This window comes from Poecile atricapillus, chromosome 19, assembly GCF_030490865.1.
Source record: "Poecile atricapillus isolate bPoeAtr1 chromosome 19, bPoeAtr1.hap1, whole genome shotgun sequence".
Taxonomy (NCBI): Eukaryota; Metazoa; Chordata; class Aves; order Passeriformes; family Paridae; genus Poecile; species Poecile atricapillus.
The window spans coordinates 178,038-197,676 of NC_081267.1; the positions used below are offsets into that span (position 1 = coordinate 178,038).

Here is a 19,639-nt window from a genome sequence, read left to right on the forward strand (position 1 = left end):
TCCTTGCAGTACATCTCGTACTGCTGGATCATCTGCCGGCTGGCCAGGCTGCCGTGGTGTGCGATGGGTGTGTACAGGTGTATCACAGATAACTCAGGTGTATCACAGGTGTGTACAGGTGTGTCACAGGTAACTCAGGTGTGCTCACCTTGCTGTCCTTGCAGTACATCTCGTACTGCTGGATCATCTGCCGGCTGGCCAGGCTGCCGTGGTGTGCGATGGGTGTGTACAGGTGTATCAATGACCCCATACAGGTGTATATGGATATCACAGGTGTGTCACAGGTAACTCAGGTGTGCTCACCTTGCTGTCCTTGCAGTACATCTCGTACTGCTGGATCATCTGCCGGCTGGCCAGGCTGCCGTGGTGTGTGATGGGTGTGTACAGGTGTATCACAGGTGTATCACAGATAACACAGGTGTATCACAGGTGTGTCACAGGTAACCCAGGTGAGCTCACCTTGCTGTCCTTGCAGTACATCTCGTACTGCTGGATCATCTGCCGGCTGGCCAGGCTGCCGTGGTGTGTGATGGGTGTGTACAGGTGTGTCACAGGTAACTCAGGTGTATCACAGGTGTGTACAGGTGTGTCACAGGTAACTCAGGTGTGCTCACCTTGCTGTCCTTGCAGTACATCTCGTACTGCTGGATCATCTGCCGGCTGGCCAGGCTGCCGTGGTGTGTGATGGGTGTGTACAGGTATATCAGTGACCCCATACAGGTGTGTCACAGGTAACTCAGGTGTGTCACAGGTAACCCAGGTGAGCTCACCTTGCTGTCCTTGCAGTACATCTCGTACTGCTGGATCATCTGCCGGCTGGCCAGGCTGCCGTGGTAGACGATGGTGTTGAGGCCGGTCCAGGTGCCGAACTCGCGCTCCCAGTTGGCGATGGTGGAGAGCGGCGCGATCACCAGGTAAGGGCCGCGCACGCCGGCGCCGTGCACCTGCTGCAGGAACGCGATCGACTGGATCGTCTTGCCCAGACCCATCTCGTCCGCCAGGATGCAGTTCTGCCTGAGGGACAGCGCGGCGCAGGTGAGACACACCTGGGGCAGGTGAGACACACCTGGGGTACACCTGGGACAGCTGAGACACACCTGGGACAGGTGAGACACACCTGGGGCAGGTGAGACACACCTGGGACAGGTGAGACACACCTGGGGCAGGTGAGACACACCTGGGGTACACCTGGGACAAGTGAGACACACCTGGGGCAGGTGAGACACACCTGGGGCAGGTGAGACACACCTGGGGCAGGTGAAGGGAACACCTGGGGCAGGTGAGACACACCTGGGGCAGGGAATGTACACCTGGGGCAGGTGAGGGGCACCTGGGGTACACCTGGGACAGGTAATGTACACCTGGGACAGCGCAGCGCAGGTGAGACACACCTGGGGCAGGCGAGGGGCACACCTGGGGCAGGTGAGACACACCTGGGACAGGTAATGTACACCTGGGACAGGTAATGTATACCTGGGACAGCGCAGCGCAGGTGAGACACACCTGGGGCAGGTGAGGGGCACACCTGGGACAGGTGAGGGGAACACCTGGGGCAGGTGAGGGGAACACCTGGGACAGGTGAGACACCTGGGACAGGTGAGACACACCTGGGACAGGTAATGTAAACCTGGGTCAGGTGAGACACACCTGGGGTACACCTGGGACAGGTAATGCACACCTGCGATAGCCCAGTCACATCCACCTGCTCTCACCCCTCTCCCAGGTGTCCCCAGGTGTGCCCAGGTGTACCCAGGTGTCCCCAGGTGTGCCCAGGTGTGCCCAGGTGAGCTCACCTGTTGTACCAGTTGAACAGCAGCCAGTTAACCCCTTCCAGCTGTGCTCACCTGTGGCACCGGCTGTTCCCCCCATGGCCCAGGTGTGTCCCCAGGTGTGCTCAGGTGTGCCCAGGTGTCCCCAGGTGTGCCCAGGTGTGCCCAGGTGAGCTCACCTGTTGTACCAGTTGAACAGCAGCCAGTTAACCCCTTCCAGCTGTGCTCACCTGTGGCACCGGCTGTTCCCCCATAGCCCAGGTGTGTTCCCAGGTGTTCCCAGGTGTTCCCAGGTGTGCCCAGGTGTGCCCAGGTGAGCTCACCTGTTGTACCAGTTGAACAGCAGCCAGTTAACCCCTTCCAGCTGTGCTCACCTGTGGCACCGGCTGTTCCCCCCATGGCCCAGGTGTGTTCCCAGGTGTACCCAGGTGTACCCAGGTGTGCCCAGGTGTGCCCAGGTGAGCTCACCTGTTGTACCAGTTGAACAGCAGCCAGTTAACCCCTTCCAGCTGATATTCCCGCAGCCGATTGTGGTTCTTGTACTCGTGAGACGCCTCCAGCTTCTTCCAGGCCCCGGCCTGCGGGCGTGGCTGCCACAGGTGAGACACAGACAGGTGAGACAAGAACAGGTGAGATACAGGTAAGATACAGGTGAGATCCAGGTGAGATACAGGTAAGATCCAGGTGAGATCCAGGTGAGATACGGGTGAGATAGGGGTGAGATCGGGTGAGATCCAGGTGAGATACAGCTGAGACAGGTGAGGAACAGGTGAGATACAGGTGAGATACAGGTGAGATACGGGTAAGAGACAGGTGAGATACAGGTGAGATCCAGGTGAGATACAGGTGAGGAACAGGTGAGAGACAAGTGAGAGACAGATGAGATACAGGTGAGATACAGGTGAGAGACAGGTGAGGAACAAGTGAGATACAGGTGAGATATGGGTGAGATACAGGTGAGAAACAGGTGAGATACAGGTGAGATACAGGTGAGATCCAGGTGAGGAACAGGTGAGATCCAGGTGACATCCAGACACGTTTGACAGGTGGGACAGGTGAAATACGGACAGGTGACTGTGTTGGGCCTGGGGCTCACCTGTCGGGGTCAGGGCTCACCTGTCGGGGTCAGGGCTCACCTGTCAGGGGTGGGGGAGGGGCTCACCTGTCGGGGTCAGAGCTCACCTGTCAGGGTCAGGGCTCACCTGTCGGGGGTGGGGGAGGGGCTCACCTGTCAGGGTCAGGGCTCACCTGTCGGGGGTGGGGGAGGGGCTCACCTGTCAGGGTCAGGGCTCACCTGTCGGGGTCAGGGCTCACCTGTTGGGGTTGGAGCTCACCTGTCGGGGTCAGGGCTCACCTGTTGGGGTTGGAGCTCACCTGTCAGGGTCAGGGCTCACCTGTTGGGGTTGGAGCTCACCTGTCAGGGGTGGGGGAGGGGCTCACCTGTCTGGGGAGGGGCTCACCTGTCAGGGTCAGGGCTCACCTGTCAGGGTCAGGGCTCACCTGTCGGGGTCAGGGCTCACCTGTCAGGGTCAGGGCTCACCTGTCAGGATCAAGGCTCACCTGTCTCTTGAGCTCGGGGTGCCGCGCCTGGATCCGTTTGAACTCGGCGATCTTGGCCTCGTCCACGTCCTCCTGCAGCTCCCAGGTGCTGTCCTCGTACGGCAGCGAGCACCACTTGACCAGGTAATACACCACAGGCTGCAGGTGACACACCTGGCTCAGCGGGGCGGGGTCCTGAGCAGCTGGGAACAGCTGGGAGTAACACCTGAGCAACTGGGACTGACACCTGAGCAACTGGGAACACCTGGGACTGACACCTGAACACCTGGGACTGACACCTGAACACCTGAGACTGACACCTGAACACCTGGGAACACCTGGGACTGACACCTGAACACCTGGGACTGACACCTGAACAGCTGGGACTGACACCTGAGCACCAGGGAACACCTGGGACTGACACCTGAGCACCGGGGAACACCTGGGACTGACACCTGAACACCTGGGACTGACACCTGAGCACCAGGGAACACCTGGGACTGACACCTGAGCACCTGGGACTGACACCTGAACACCTGGGACTGACACCTGAGCAGCTGGGAACACCTGGGACTGACACCTGAACACCTGGGACTGACACCTGAGCACCAGGGAACACCTGGGACTGACACCTGAGCACCGGGGAACACCTGGGACTGACACCTGAACACCTGGGACTGACACCTGAGCAGCTGGGAACACCTGGACACACCTGGGACTGACACCTGAACACCTGCAACTGACACCTGAGCACCGGGGAACACCTGGGACTGACACCTGAGCAACTGGGAACACCTGGGAGTAACACCTGAGCAACTGGGAACACCTGGGACTGACACCTGGACAGCTGGGAACACCTGGGACTGACACCTGAGCACTGGGGAACACCTGGGACTGACACCTGAGCACTGGGGAACACCTGGGAACACCTGGGACTGACACCTGAGCACCGGGGAACACCTGGGACTGACACCTGAGCACCGGGGAACACCTGTGACTGACACCTGGACACCTGGGAACACCTGGGACTGACACCTGAGCAACTGGGAACACCTGGGACTGACACCTGGACACCTGGGAACACCTGGGACTGACACCTGAACACCTGGGAACACCTGGGACTGACACCTGAACACCTGGGACTGACACCTGAGCAGCTGGGAACACCTGGACACACCTGGGACTGACACCTGAACACCTGCAACTGACACCTGAACACCTGGGAACACCTGGGAACACACCCAGGTCACCTGAGACAGGTGTCTGTGGGCACTGACCACACCTGGGAACACCTGGGACTGACACCTGCACACTTGAACACCTGCGACACACACCTGAACACCTGGGAACACCTGGGAACACCTGGGAACACCTGGAACCACACCCTGAGCACCTGGGAACACCTGGGACTGACACCTGAACACACCTGGGACCACCTGGGACTGACACCCAAACACCTGGGACTGACACCTGCACACCTGGGAACACCTGGGAACACCTGGAACCACACCCTGACCACCTGGGAACACCTGGGACTGACACCTCAACACCTGAGACCACACCTTGAACACCTGAGAACACCTGGGACTGACACCTGGACACACCTGGGACCACCCGAGACTGACACCCAAACACCTGGGAACACCTGGGACCACACCCTGAGCACCTGGGACCACACCCTGAGCACCTGGGTTCCACCACCCCAAATCCACAAAAATCCCCAATTTTGGGGTTTTCCTCCCAGAAAATTCCCAGAAATCCCCAATTTTTGAGGTTCCACCACCCCAAACCCATGAAAATCCCCGATTTTGGGGTTTTTTTCCCCGGAATTCGCCGCTCCCACCTCGCCGTTGTCCTTGTCCACGCTGTGCGACTCGTCCAGGATCCGATCCACCTCCACATAATCGGGGTTGAAAGGTTCCTCATCCTGCCCCAGGAACCCCAAAATCCTCATTTTCCACCCCAAATCCTCATTTTCCCACCCCAAATCCTCATTTTCCACCCCAAATCCTCATTTTCCACCCCAAATCCTCATTTTCCCACCCCAAATCCTCATTTTCCACCCCAAAATCCTCATTTTCCACCCCAAATCCTCATTTTCCACCCCAAATCCTCATTTTCCACCCCAAATCCTCATTTTCCCACCCCAAAATCCTCATTTTCCACCCCAAATCCTCATTTTCCACCCCAAATCCTCATTTTCCACCCCAAATTCTCCTTTTCCCCCCCCCCAATTCCGGGATTTTCCCAATTTTCCACCCCCAAATTCCCATTTTTCCCAAGGAAATCCTCAATTCCTTCCGTTTCCTCCAATTCTTCGTTTCTGTCCCCAAATCTCCATTTTCCCATCACAAATCCAAAGTTTTTCCTCACAAATTCCGGATTTTCCCCCAAATCCTCGCTGCTGCCCCCAAACTCCCATTTTCTCCCCCAAAATCCTGGGTTTTCTTCCCAAAATCCCCATTTTTCCCTCCCAAAATCCATTTTTTTACTCAAAATCCCATTTATCCCCCCCCAAAATTCCTTTTCACCCCCAAAATCCCATTTCTTCCCCCCAAAAACCCCATTTTCCCCCAAAACCCCCTTTTTTTTTTTACCCAAAACCCCATTTCTTCCCCCCAAATCCAATTTTCCCTCCCAAAACACCGTTCTTTTCCCCAAAACCCCATTTTTCCTCCCTAAAACCCCTTTTTTTTACCCAAAATCCCATTTATCCCTCCCAAAATCCCATTTTTCCCCAAAAAACCCCGTTTTTTATCCCAAAATCCCATTTTTTCCCCAAAAAACCCCATTTTTCTCCCAAAACCCATTTTTTTTACCCAAAATCCCACTTATCCCCCCAAAATCCCACTTTTCCCTTCCAAGCCTCTCTTTTTTTACCCCAAACCCCATTTTTCCCTCCCAAAATCCCATTTTTCCCCAAAAAAATCCTGGTTTTTTACCCAAAATCCCTTTTTTTTACCCAAAATCCCTTTTTTTTACCCAAAATCCCATTTATCCCTCCCAAAATCCCCTTTTTCCCCTAAAATCCCCGTTTTTTTCCCCAAAATCCAGTTTTTCCCCCAAAATCCCAGTTTTTCCACCCAAAACCCTGTTTTTCCCCCCCAAATCCCATTTTTTTAACCCAAAATCCCGTTTTTCCCTCCCAAAATCCCATTTTTCCCCAAAAAAACCCATTTTTTTCCCCAAAACCCCTTTTTTTTCCCCAAAACCTCTTTTTTTTCCCCAAAATCCCATTTATCCCCCCCAAAACCCCTTTTTTTACCCAAAATCCCACTTTTCCCCAAAAAAACCCCGTTTTTTTCCCCAAAACCCCTTTTTTTTCCCCAAAATCCCATTTATCCTCCCAAAACGCATTTTTTTCCCAAAAATCTGATTTTTCCACAGAAAATCCCTTTTTTTTCCCCAAAAAACCCCATTTTTTATCCCAAAACCCCGTTTTTTTCCCCAAATCCCGTTTTTTTCCCCAAATCCCTGTTTTTCCCCCCAAAATCCCGATTTTTTCCCGAATCCCCGGGAATTCTCCCCGACCTCGTGGAAGAAATGCCGCATTTGGTTCATTTTGGTCTTGAAGCGTTTGAGTTTCTGGTGGATCCTCTTGTCCTTCTCCAGCTGCGCGATCGTCGCCCACTCGCAGTGCAGGTACGAGCTGGGGGCGGGGCCGGGGCTCACCTGGCGCAGGTGAGGCCACGCCCCCCTCGCCGACGCCGAAACGGCCCCGAAACCGCCCAGAAACGGCCCAAAAACACCCAAAAATGGCCAAAAATGGCCCAAAGCCTCCCAAAAACAGCTCAAAAACACCCAAAAACAGCCCAAAAACGGCCCAAAAACACCCAGAAACAGCCCAGAAACACCCAAAAATGGCCAAAAATGGCCCAAAGCCTCCCAAAAACAGCCCAAAAACACCCAAAAACAGCCCAAAAACACCCAAAACTGGCCCCGAAACACCCAGAGACACCCAAAAATGGCCCAAAACGGCCCAAAATCACCCAAAAACAGCCCAAAAACACCCAAAAATGGCCAAAAACGGCCCAAAACCAGCCAAAAATGGCCCAAATGACCCAAAATGACCCCAGAGTGACCCTGAGTGACCCTGAGTGACCCCCAGTGACCCCAAAATGACCCCCAGTGACCACCAGTGACCACAAATGACCCAAACTGGCCACAAACAACCCAAAAATGACCACCAGTGACCCTCAATGACCACCAGTGACCCCAAAATGACCAGCAGTGACCACCAGTGTCCCCCAGTGACCCCCAGTGTCCCCCAGTGACCCCCAGTGACCACCAGTGACCCCCAGTGACCACCAGTGACCACCAGTGACCACCAGTGACCCCGAGTGACCCCCAGTGACCCCCAGTGCCCCCCAGTGCCCCCCAGTGACCCTGAGTGACCCTGAGTGACCCTGAGTGACCCCCAGTGACCCCGAGTGACCCTGAGTGACCCCCAGTGACCACCAGTGACCCCCAGTGCCCCCCAGTGCCCCCCAGTGCCCCCCAGTGACCCCGAGTGACCCCCAGTGCCCCTGAGTGACCCTGAGTGACCCTGAGTGACCACCAATGACCCCCAGTGACCCCCAGTGACCCCCGAGTGACCGCTGGCCCGAGCTCTCCGGCCATCACCTACTAGTTCTTGTACTTGACGAAGAACTCCTCGGACTCCACCAACTGTCCCGACGGCAGCTGAGGAGGAGGAGGAGGATGAAGATGATGATGAAGATGATGAAGATGAGGAGGGTGAGGAAGGCCAGGAGGACCCCCCCACGCCCCCCCACACCGCTGACCACCGGCCTCACCTCCTTCTTGACCACCCGCATGGACAGGACCTTGTCCACGATGGCCGCGTCCTCCTCGCTCGGGTTCTCCTGAAACAGGAGGAGGAGGAGGGTGAGGGGGGGAGGAAGGCCACGGGAGGAGGAGGAGGAGGGGAGGAAGGCCACGGGAGGAGGAGGAGGAGGAGGAGGGTGAGGGGGGGAGGAAGGCCACGGGGAAGGGGGTGGAGAAGGTGAGGAGGATGAAGATGATGAGAACAGGATGGGGATGAAGGTTATGGAGATGAAGAAGGTGAGGAGGATGATGGGAACACGGCAGGGATGAAGATGAAGACCACAAGGATGATGAAGATGAGGAAGATGAGGGACGAGGTGAAGAACCCCAAGAAGACGATGATGAAGATGATGGGAAGGAAATAGGGATGAAGGTCATGGAAAAGGAAGTGAGGAGGATGATGGGAACAGGATGGGGATGAAGATTATGAAGATGAAGAAGATGAGGAAGATGATGAATGAGGCGAAGAACCTCAAGGAGATGGTGATGAAGATGATGGTGACCAAGAGGATGATGAAGATGATGGGAACAGGATGGGGATGAAGGTTATGAAGATGAAGAAGATGAGGAAGATGACGGATGAGGTGAAGAACCTCAAGGAGATGGTGATGAAGATGATGGGAACGGGATGGGGATGAAGGTCACGGAGGAGAAAGCGAGGAGGATGATGGGAAGGGGATGAAGATGAAGGTGATGAAGATGAAGAAGGTGAGGAAGATGATGGACGAGGTGAAGAACCTCAAGGAGATGGTGATGAAGATGATGGGAACAGGATGACAATGGAAGTCACACAGATGAAGAAGGTGAGGAAGATGATGGAGCAGGTGAAGAACCTCAAGAAGACGGTGATGAAGATGATGGTGATGAAGAAGATGATGGGAACAGGATGAAGATTAAGGTTATGAAGATGAAGAAGATGAGGAAGATGACGGAGAAGGTGAAGAACCTCAAGATGGTGATGAAGATGACGGAAACAGGATGACGATGGAAGTCACAAAGATGGAGAAGGTGAGGAAGATGATGGAGGAGATGAAGAACCTCAAGGAGACAACGATGAAGATGAAAGGAAGGGGATGAAGATCACAAAGATGGAGAAGATGATGAAGATGATGGGAAGGGGACGAAGATCACAAAGATGGAGGAGATGATGAAGATGATGGGAAGGGGACGAAGATCACAAAGATGAAGAAGATGATGAAGATGATGGGAACAGGACAGGGATGGAAGTTATGGAAATGGAGAAGATGATGAAGATGATGGGAAGGCGATGAAGATCACAAAGATGGAGGAGATGATGAAGATGACGGGAACGGGATGAAGGTCACAAAGATGGAGAAGATGATGAAGATGATGGGAACAGGATGGGGATGAAGTTATGGAAATGGAGAAGACGATGAAGATGATGGGAAGGGGACGAAGATCACAAAGATGGAGGAGATGATGAAGATGATGGGAAGGGGACGAAGATCACAAAGATGGAGAAGATGATGAAGATGACGGGAAAGGGATGAAGATCACAAAGATGGAGGAGATGATGAAGACGACGGGAAGGGGATGAAGATCACAAAGATGGAGGAGATGATGAAGATGATGGGAAGGGGATGGGGATGAAGTTATGGAAATGGAGAAGATGATGATGAAGATGACGGGAAGGGGACGAAGATCACAAAGATGGAGGAGATGATGAAGATGATGGGAAGGGGATGAAGATCACAAAGATGGAGATGATGAAGATGATGGGAAGGGGATGAAGATCACAAAGATGGAGATGATGAAGATGACGGGAAGGGGACGAAGATCACAAAGATGGAGGAGATGATGAAGATGACGGGAACAGGACAGGGATGGAAGTTACGGAGATGGAGATGATGAAGATGATGGGAAGAGGATGAAGATCACAAAGATGGAGGAGATGATGAAGATGATGGGAACAGGATGGGGATGGAAGTTATGGAAATGGAGAAGATGATGAAGATGATGGGAAGGGGACGAAGATCACAAAGATGGAGCAGATGATGAAGATGACGGGAAGGGGATGGGGATGAAGTTATGGAAATGAAGAAGATGATGAAGATGATGGGAAGGGGACGAAGATCACAAAGATGGAGGACATGAAGAAGATGACGGGAACAGGATGGGGATGGAAGTTATGGAAATGGAGAAGATGATGAAGATGACGGGAAGGGGACGATGATGAAGGAGGAAGATGATGAGGGCGAGGAAGGCCACCCACCACGAAGAACTGCATGGAGGGCAGGGCGTCGCCGTCGGGCTCGGGGGGCGGCGGCGCCGGCGGCTGCTCCGGCCGCGCCGGCCCCGTCACGTCCAGCTCTTCATCCTCCTCATCGTCCGTGATCTTGATGTCCAGGTCCTCCGTGTACTTCTTGCGCTTCACCTGCCGGTTGGAGCGCCGCTTCTGCGGGATTGGCCGGCTCAGACCACGCCCACCGGGGGACACGCCCACAGGGGGGACACGCCCACCGTGGGGACACGCCCACCGGGGGGACACACCCACCCCATAACCACGCCCACCGTGAGGGACACACCCACCATGGTGACCACGCCCACTCCATAACCAGGCCCACCGGGGGACACTCCCACCGTGATGGACATGCCCCCAAAGTGACCACACCCACCCCATAACCACGCCCACCGTGAGGGACACACCCAACATGGTGACCACACCCATCCCATAACCACACCCACCCTGGTGACCACACCCAGCCGGTGACCACGCCCAGCCGGTGACCACGCCCACCACAATGGACACACCCACCCTGGTGACCATGCCCCGGTGGGGGACACACCCAACATGGTGACCGTGTCCATCCCGGTGACCACACCCACCCTGGTGACCACACTCTGATGACCACACCCACCCTGGTGACCACACCCCCAAAGGTGACCACGCCCACCCCCATGGACACACCCACCCATGTGACCACGCCCACCCATGTGACCACACTCCGATGACCACGCCCACCCAGGTGACCACACCCCCAAAGGGGACCACGCCCATGTGATGGTCACACCCACCCCGCTGACCACACCCACCATGATGACCACGCCCCAAAGGTGACCACGCCCCTCTGATGGTCACACCCACCCCGCTGACCACACCCCCAAAGGTGACCACGCCCCAAAGGTGACCACGCCCCAATGGTTACCACACCCCAAAGGTGACCACGCCCCCCCGCTGACCCCGCCCACCCCAGTGACCACGCCCCAAAGGTGACCACGCCCCAAAGGTGAGCCCGCCCCAAAGGTGACCACACCCCAAAGGTAACCACACCCCAAAGGTGACCACACCACGCCCCAAAGGTGACCCCGCCCCAAAGGTGAGCCCGCCCCAAAGGTGACCACACCCCAAAGGTGACCCCGCCCCAAAGGTGACCACACCACGCCCCAAAGGTGACCCCGCCCCTCCATGCCCATGTGACCACCTGCACGCCGTTGCCGCTGTCGTCGTCGCGGCGCGGGGACGGCGCCGGGAGCAGCTCCGAGTCGGAGTTGTCGGAGGACGCGTTGCGCTTGCGCTTCTTCCCCACCACCGGCGTGATGGTGCTGGGGACACGGGGACACCGGTCAGTGCTGGCCACTGGCCACCGGCCACTGAGAGACACTGGCCACTGGCCACTGAGGGACACCAACAGCCACCGGCCACCGGCCACTGAAGGACACTGGCCACCGGCGTGATGGTGCTGGGGACACGGGGACACCGGTCAGTGCTGGCCACTGGCCACCGGCCACCGAGAGACACTGGCCACTGGCCACCGGCCACTGAGGGACACTGAACACTGAGGGACACTGGCCACTAAGGGACACTGACCACTGGCCACCGGCGTGATGGTGCTGGGGACACGGGGACACCGGTCAGTGCTGGCCACTGGCCACTGAGGGACACTGGCCACTGGTCATGGCCACTGAGAGACACTGGCCACCGGCCACTGAGAGACACCGACAGCCACCGACCACCGGCGTGATGGTGCTGGGGACACGGGGGACACCGGTCAGTGCTGGCCACTGGCCACTGGGGGACACTGGCCATGGCCACTGAGAGACATTGGCCATGGCCACTGAGGGACACCGACAGCCACCGGCCACCAGCGTGATGGTGCTGGGGACACGGGGGACACGGTCAGTGCTGGCCACTGGCCACCGGGGGACACTGGCCACTGGCCACCGGCCACTGAGAGACACCGACAGCCACTGGCCACCGGCCACTGAGGGACACTGAACACTGAGGGACACTGGCCACTAAGGGACACTGACCACTGGCCACCGGCGTGATGGTGCTGGGACAGCGGGGAACACCACGGTCAGTGCCGGCCACTGGCCACTGAGGGACACCAGACACTGGCCATGGCCACCGAGAGACACTGGCCACTGGCCACTGAGAGACACCGACAGCCACCGGCCACCGGCGTGATGGTGCTGGGACAGCGGGGGACACCGCGGTCAGTGCTGGCCACTGGCCACCGAGAGACACTGGCCATGGCCACTGAGGGACACTGGCCACTGGCCACCGGCCACTGGGGGACACTGGCCATGGCCACTGAGGGACACCGACAGCCACCGGCCACCGGCCACTGAGGGACACTGGCCACTGGCCACCGGCCACTGAGGGACACTGGCCACTGGCCACTGAGGGACACTGACCACTGAGGGACACTGGCCACCGAGAAACACTGGCCACTGCCCACGGCCAACAAGAGACACCGGCCACCAACAGCCACCGGCCACCGCGGCTGGGACAACCCAGCTGGGCCACCACCAAGGAGTTGGGGTGACCACCATGACCAAGGTTTGGTGACCATTGTGGCCAAGATTTGGTGACCACTGTGGTCAAGTGACCACCATGGCCAAGGTTTGGTGACCACCACGACCAAAGTTTGGTGACCACCAGGGTCAAGGTTGGGTGACCACCATCTACTGACCCTCACCACCTGCTGACCACCACCACCACCTGCTGACCACCAAACCCATGGCTGACCCTCACCACCACCCGCTGACCCCAGACCCACCTGGCCTTGCCCCTGGCCTTGCTCTTCCCTCCTCCCTGTCCCTTCCCGCGCCGCGGCCGCTCCTCCTTGGCGCCGCCGCGCTCTCCGGCCGCTCCCGCTCCCTTTCGGCGCCGCCGGCGCTCGCCGTCGTCGTCGGGCCGGACGCTGGGCAGCTCGTCCTCGTTGAGCACGCGGGGGATGTTCTGCTCGCCGCGGGCGCGGGCGCGGGCGATGGCCTCGGCCACGATGCGATTGGCCTTCTCCTGCTTCTTCTGGTGCTCCAGCTTGCGGCTCTCCTCCGCGGCGCCGCGCGGTGACGATGAGGATGATGAGGAGGATGGCGGTGGCGGCACCGGTGACGTCACCTCGGCGCCGCTCAGCACCTTCACCACCGAGAGCCCGGCCGAGGAGCCGCCCGCAGAGGAGCCGGCCTGGGGAGGGGATGGACGGATGGACGGATGGACGGAGGGACAGAGGGACGGAGGGACAGATGGACGGATGGACGGAGGGACAGAGGGACAGATGGACAGAGGGACAGAGGGACAGATGGACAGATGGACAGAGGGACAGAGGGACAGATGGACAGAGGGACAGAGGGACAGAGGGACGGATGGACAGATGGACGGAGGGACAGAGGGACGGAGGAACAGATGGACAGAGAGACGGAGGGGGTGAGTGACCGGGTGGGGGGGATGTGGGGGGTGGGCAGTGACCACCCCAAAACTGAGTGACCACCCCAAAACTGACCACCCCAAATCTGACCCCATCCCAAAACTGAGTGACCACCCCCAAAATTGAGTGACCACCACCCCAAAAGTGAGTGACCACCCCCAAAACTGAGTGACCACCCCAAAACTGAGTGACCAGTGGGGGGCACGGGGTTGTGGGCAGTGACCACCCCCAAAACTGAGTCACCACCCCAAAACTGAGTGACCACACCCCAAACTAAGTGACCACTCCCCTAAAACTGAGTGACCACACCCAAAAGTGAGTGACCGGTGCGGGGGACACAGGGGGTGGGCAGTGACCACACCCCAATGCTGAGTGACCACCACCCCAAATCCCAGTGACCACCCCAAATCTGAGTGACCACCCCAAAACTGAGTGACCACTCCCCTAAAACTGAGTGACCACCAGCCCAAAACTGAGTGACCACACCCAAAACTGAGTGACCACCCCAAAAGTGAGTGACCACCCCAAAAGTGAGTGACCACCCCCAAAACTGAGTGACCACACCCCAAAACTGAGTGACCACCCCCAAAAGTGAGTGACCACCCCCAAAAGTGAGTGACCACCCCCAAACTGACCCCACCCCAAAACTGAGTGACCAGTGGGGGGGACATGGGGGTGGGCAGTGACCACACCCCAATGCTGGGTGACCACCTCCAAAACTGAGTGACCACCCCCAAAATTGAGTGACCACCCTAAAACTGAGCAACCTCACCCCAAACCCCAGTGACCCCAAACCCCACTGACCCTGCCCCAAACCCCACTGACCCCACCCCAAACTGACCCCACCCCTGCTCACCTGTGGCTGCAGCACCACCTTGAGCGGCACCGTCAGCCTCTGCCCGGCCCCTCCCAGCACCTGTGGCACCTGAGCCACGCCCAGGGGCGCCGCCCCCGCCTGCTGGATCAGTTGGATCTTCTGGGGGGCTCCGGGGGCTCCGGGGGGCTGCACCTGCAGCTGGATGGTCACCACCTTGGCGGGGCCGGCGGTGCCGGTGGTGCCGGGTGTGGTTTTGGCGGCGCCGGTGCCGGTGCCGGTGCCGGTCTGCAGCAGGAGTTTGCCGGGCAGGGCTCCCAGCACCACGTGGCGCTGGCCCGGTGCCGCCGCCGCCGCCGCCGCCGCCGCTGCCGCGCCCGCCGGCTGCTGCAGCACCAGGGTGATGCGCTTGGAGTCACCCTGGGGACACGGACAGGGGGGCAGGGGGTCATTGATGGGGTCAGGGGGGTCACTGTGGGGTCATCGGGGTCATTGATGGGGTCAGTGGGGTCATTTATGGGGTCAGTGGGGTCACTGTGGGGTCAATGAGGTCATCCATGGGGTCAATGGGGTCACTGTGGGGTCAATGGGGTCATTTATGGGGTCAGTAGGGTCATTGATGGGGTCAGGTGGTCAGTGTGGGGTCAGGGGGTCATTGATGGGGTCAATGGGGTCACTGTGGGGTCACTGTGGGGTCATTTATGGGGTCATTGGGGTCACTGTGGGGTCAGGGGGTCATTGATGGGGTCAATGGGGTCACTGTGGGGTCAATGGGGTCATTTATGGGGTCATTGAGGCCACTGTGGGGTCAATGGGGTTATTTATAGGGTCAGTGGGGTCACTGTGGGGTCATTGGGGTCATTTATGGGGTCAATGGGGTCACTGTGGGGTCATTGGGGTCACTGTGGGGTCATTGAGGTCACTGTGGGGTCAATGAGGTCATCCATGGGGTCAATGGGGTCACTGTGGGGTCATCGGGGTCATTGATGGGGTCAATGTGGGGTCATTGGGGTCATTGATGGGGTCAATGGGGTCACTGTGGGGTCATTGAGGTCACTGTGGGGTCATTGGGGCCATTGATGGGGTCAATGGGGTCACTGTGGGGTCATTGATGGGGTCAATGTGGGGTCATTGATGGGGTCAGGTGGTCAGTGTGGGGTCAATGGGGTCATCTATGGGGCCAGTGGGGTCATCTATGGGGTCAGTGGGGTCATCTATGGGGTCAGAGGATCAGTGTAGGGTCATTGACGGGGTCAGGTGGTCAGTGTGGGGTCATTGAGGTCACTGTGGGGTCACTGGGGGGTCATTGATGGGGTCAGGTGGTCACTGTGGGGTCAGGGGGTCATTGATGGGGTCAATGGGGTCACTGTGGGGTCATTGATGGGGTCAATGGGGTCACTGTGGGGTCAATGGGGTCACTGTGGTCATTTATGGGGTCAGTGGGGTCACTGTGGGGTCACTGGGGTCATTGATGGGGTCAGTGGGGTCACTGTGGGGTCATTGGGGCCATTTATGGGGTCAGTGGGGTCACTGTGGGGTCATTGGGGTCATTGATGGGGTCAATGTGGGGTCAGTGGGGTCATTGATGGGGTCAGGTGGTCAGTGTGGGGTCAATGGGGTCATCTATGGGGTCAGTAGGGTCATTGATGGGGTCAGGTGGTCAGTGTGGGGTCAATGGGGTCATCTATGGGGTCAGTAGGGTCATTGATGGGGTCATTAGGTCATCTATGGGGCCAGGGGATCAGTGCAGGGTCATTGATGGGGTCAATGGGGTCACTGTGGGGTCACTGTGGGGTCATTGATGGGGTCAATGGGGTCACTGTGGGGTCATTGATGGGGTCACTGTGGGGTCATTGGGGTCATTGATGGGGTCAGTGGGGTCACTGTGGGGTCATTTATGGGGTCAATGGGGTCGCTGTGGGGTCATTGAGGTCATTTATAGGGTCAGCAGGGTCATTGGGGTCATTTATGGGGTCAATGGAGTCACTGTCAGGTCAGGGGATCATTGATGGGGTCAAAGGGTCATTGATGGGGTCATTGGGGTCACTGTGGGGTCATTGGGGTCACTGTGGGGTCATTGGGGTCATTTACGGGGTCAATGGCGTCAGTGTGGGGTCAATGGGGTCACTGTGGGGTCATTGAGGTCACTGTGGGGTCAGGGGGTCATTGATGGGGTCAATGGGGTCACTGTGGGGTCATTGATGGGGTCAATGGGGTCACTGTGGGGTCATTGGGGTCACTGTGGGGTCATTTACGGGGTCAATGGGGTCACTGTGGGGTCATTGGGGTCACTGTGGGGTCATTTACGGGGTCAATGGGGTCATTGATGGGGTCACTGGGGTCACTGTGGGGTCATTTATAGGGTCAGCAGGGTCATCTGTGGGGTCATTGATGGGCTCATTGGGGTCATCTATGGGGTCAATGGGGTCATTGGGGTCATCAGTGGGGTCAGTGGGGTCATTTATGGGGTCATCGGTGGGGTCAGTGGGGTCATCTCTGGGGTCAGGGTGGGGTCAGGGGGTCATCTATGGGGTCAGTGTGGTCAGTGTGACCTCAATCCCCACCTGACCCCACCCAAACCCCACCTGACCCCTCCCAGCCCCACCCAAACCCCACCTGGCCCCACCCAAACCCCACCTGGCCCCACCCAAACCCCTGAAACCCCTCCCAGCCCCACCTGACCCCACCCAAACCCCCCCAGCCCCACCCAAACCCCACCCAAACCCCACCTGGCCCCACCCAAACCCCTGAAACCCCTCCCAGCCCCACCCAAACCCCTCAAACCCCACCTGGCCCCACCCAACCCTCACCTGACCCCACCCGACCCTCACCTGACCCCACCCAGCCCCACCCAAACCCCACCTGACCCCACCCAAACCCCACCTGACCCCACCTGACCCAACCCAACCCTCACCTAACCCCACCCAACCCTCACCTGACCCCTCCCAACCCTCACCTGACCCCACCCAAACCTCACCTGGCCCCACCCAAACCCCACCTGGCCACACCCAAACCCCACCTGGCCACACCCAAACCCCACCTGGCCACACCCAAACCCCACCTGGCCACACCCAAACCCCACCCAACCCTCACCTGACCCCTCCCAGCCCCACCCAAACCCCACCTGACCCCACCCATCCCTCACCTGACCCACCCAAACCCCACCTGACCCCACCCAAACCCCACCTGACCCCACCCAAACCCCCCCAAACCCCACCCAACCCTCACCTGGCCCCACCCAAACCCCACCCAAACCCCACCTGGCCACACCCAACCCTCACCCACCCCCCCCGTGTCTCACCTGCGCCGTCCCCAGGCTCAGGCCGGGTTTCAGGGGGGTCCCCGGGGTCCCCCCGCTCTTCAGGGGCTGCAGCAGGAGCTGCTTCACCTGCCGGGCCCCTCCCCCTCCCCCTGCCCCTCCCCCTCCCCCCGCCGCGGCCACGCCCCCCTTGGCCCCTCCCCCCAGCACCTTGGCCAGGGCGGCTCTGCCCCCGTTGGGCGGGGCCGGGGCGGGGCCCGAGGGGGGCGGGGCTTTGAGGATGACGATCTTGGGGGGGGGAGGGGCGGGGGTGGGGGATGGTGGGGGAGGGGCGGCCGAGACCCCCATGAAGGGATTTCCCTGACTCAGCACCTGCGCCTCAGGGTGGGGGAGGGGCTGCGGTGGTGGGGGAGGGGGAGGGGGGAGGGGCTGCGGGGGGGTGGGGGAGGGGTCGCGGGGGGGTGGTGGGGGAGGGGCGGGGGTGGGGGTGGGGGCGGGGGGAGGGTCCAGGGCCCCCGAGAGCCCCAAAGCCTCGGCCAGGGGGTCCCCCGGGGTGGGGGGAGGGGCGGGGGCGGGGCCCAGCTCCTCCTCGGGGGGGAGGGGCTCCAGCCCGAACAGGTGGGGGTCGTCAAAGAGCTCCAGCATGGGGTCAGCCATGGCGGGGGACCCCCAAAAACGGGGACTGGGGGGGTCCCAATCCCAAAAAAATGGGGATTTGGGGGGTCTGGAACCCAAAAAATGGGGATTTGGGGGGTCCCAATCCCAAAAAAACGGGGATTTGGGGGGTGTCACCCCAAAAAAATGAGAATTTGGGGGGTGTTACCCTGAAAAAATGGGAATTTCGGGGGTCCTGGACCCAAAAAATGGGAATTTAGGGGGTCTTGACCCCGAAAAACGGGAATTTGGGAGGTGTTACCCCCAAAAAACCAGGATTTTGGGAGGTGTCACCCCAAAAAAATGGGAATTTGGGGGGTCTGGAACCCAAAAAATGGGGATTTGGGGGGTCTGGAACCCAAAAAATGGGGATTTGGGGGGTCTGGAACCCAAAAAATGGGGATTTGGGGGGTCTGGAACCCAAAAAATGGGGATTTGGGGGGTCTGGAACCCAAAAAAATGGGGATTTGGGGGGTCCCAATCCCAAAAAAATGGGGATTTGGGGGGTCCAAATCCCAAAAAATGAGAATTTAGGGGGTCTTGACCCCGAAAAATGGGAATTTGGGGGGTGTTACCCCAAAAAAAACGGGAATTTGGGGGGTGTTACCCTGAAAAAACGGGAATTTGGGGGGTGTTACCCCAAAAAAATGGGAATTTGGGGGGTGTTACCCCAAAAAATTGAAAATTTGGGGGGTGTTACCTCAAAAAAATGAGAATTCCGGGGGTCCCAGACCCAAAAAATGAGAATTTAGGGGGTCTTGACCCCGAAAAATGGGAATTTGGGAGGTGTTACCCCAAAAAACCAGGATTTGGGGGGTGTCACCCCAAAAAAATGGGAATTTGAGGAGTGTCACCCCAAAAAAATGGGAATTTGGGGGGTCCCAATCCCAAAAAATGGGGATTTGGGGGGTGTCACCCCAAAAAATGGGGATTTGGGGGGTGTCACCCCAAAAAAATGGGAATTTGGGGGGTGTCACCCCAAAAACACCGGAATTTGGGGGGTCCTGGAGAGGCTCAGGGGGGTCCCGATCCCAAAAAATGGGAATTTGGGAGGTCTTGATCCCGAAAAACGGGAATTTGTGGGGTGGCGACCCAAAATCAC

General features: G+C 58.4%; 1 protein-coding gene across 1 annotated transcript in view; it reads right to left on the reverse strand.

Moving 5' to 3' along the window:
- Positions 1 to 19,071, reverse strand: part of CHD8 (chromodomain helicase DNA binding protein 8) — a 55,040-nt gene extending 35,969 nt beyond the window's left edge. The window contains exons 1-13 of the mRNA XM_058853130.1: positions 18,397 to 19,071; positions 17,926 to 18,171; positions 14,667 to 15,044; positions 13,160 to 13,569; positions 11,579 to 11,699; positions 10,369 to 10,551; positions 8,105 to 8,173; positions 7,936 to 7,991; positions 6,840 to 6,957; positions 5,152 to 5,235; positions 3,330 to 3,467; positions 2,238 to 2,359; positions 771 to 1,014 (exon numbers count right to left, since the gene is read on the reverse strand). Coding sequence (XP_058709113.1) covers positions 771 to 1,014; positions 2,238 to 2,359; positions 3,330 to 3,467; positions 5,152 to 5,235; positions 6,840 to 6,957; positions 7,936 to 7,991; positions 8,105 to 8,173; positions 10,369 to 10,551; positions 11,579 to 11,699; positions 13,160 to 13,569; positions 14,667 to 15,044; positions 17,926 to 18,171; positions 18,397 to 18,540 — 2,313 coding nt within the window. The 5' untranslated portion in view covers positions 18,541 to 19,071. The remainder of the gene's footprint in view (positions 1 to 770; positions 1,015 to 2,237; positions 2,360 to 3,329; positions 3,468 to 5,151; positions 5,236 to 6,839; positions 6,958 to 7,935; positions 7,992 to 8,104; positions 8,174 to 10,368; positions 10,552 to 11,578; positions 11,700 to 13,159; positions 13,570 to 14,666; positions 15,045 to 17,925; positions 18,172 to 18,396) is intronic.
- Positions 19,072 to 19,639: the final 568 nt, after the last annotated feature.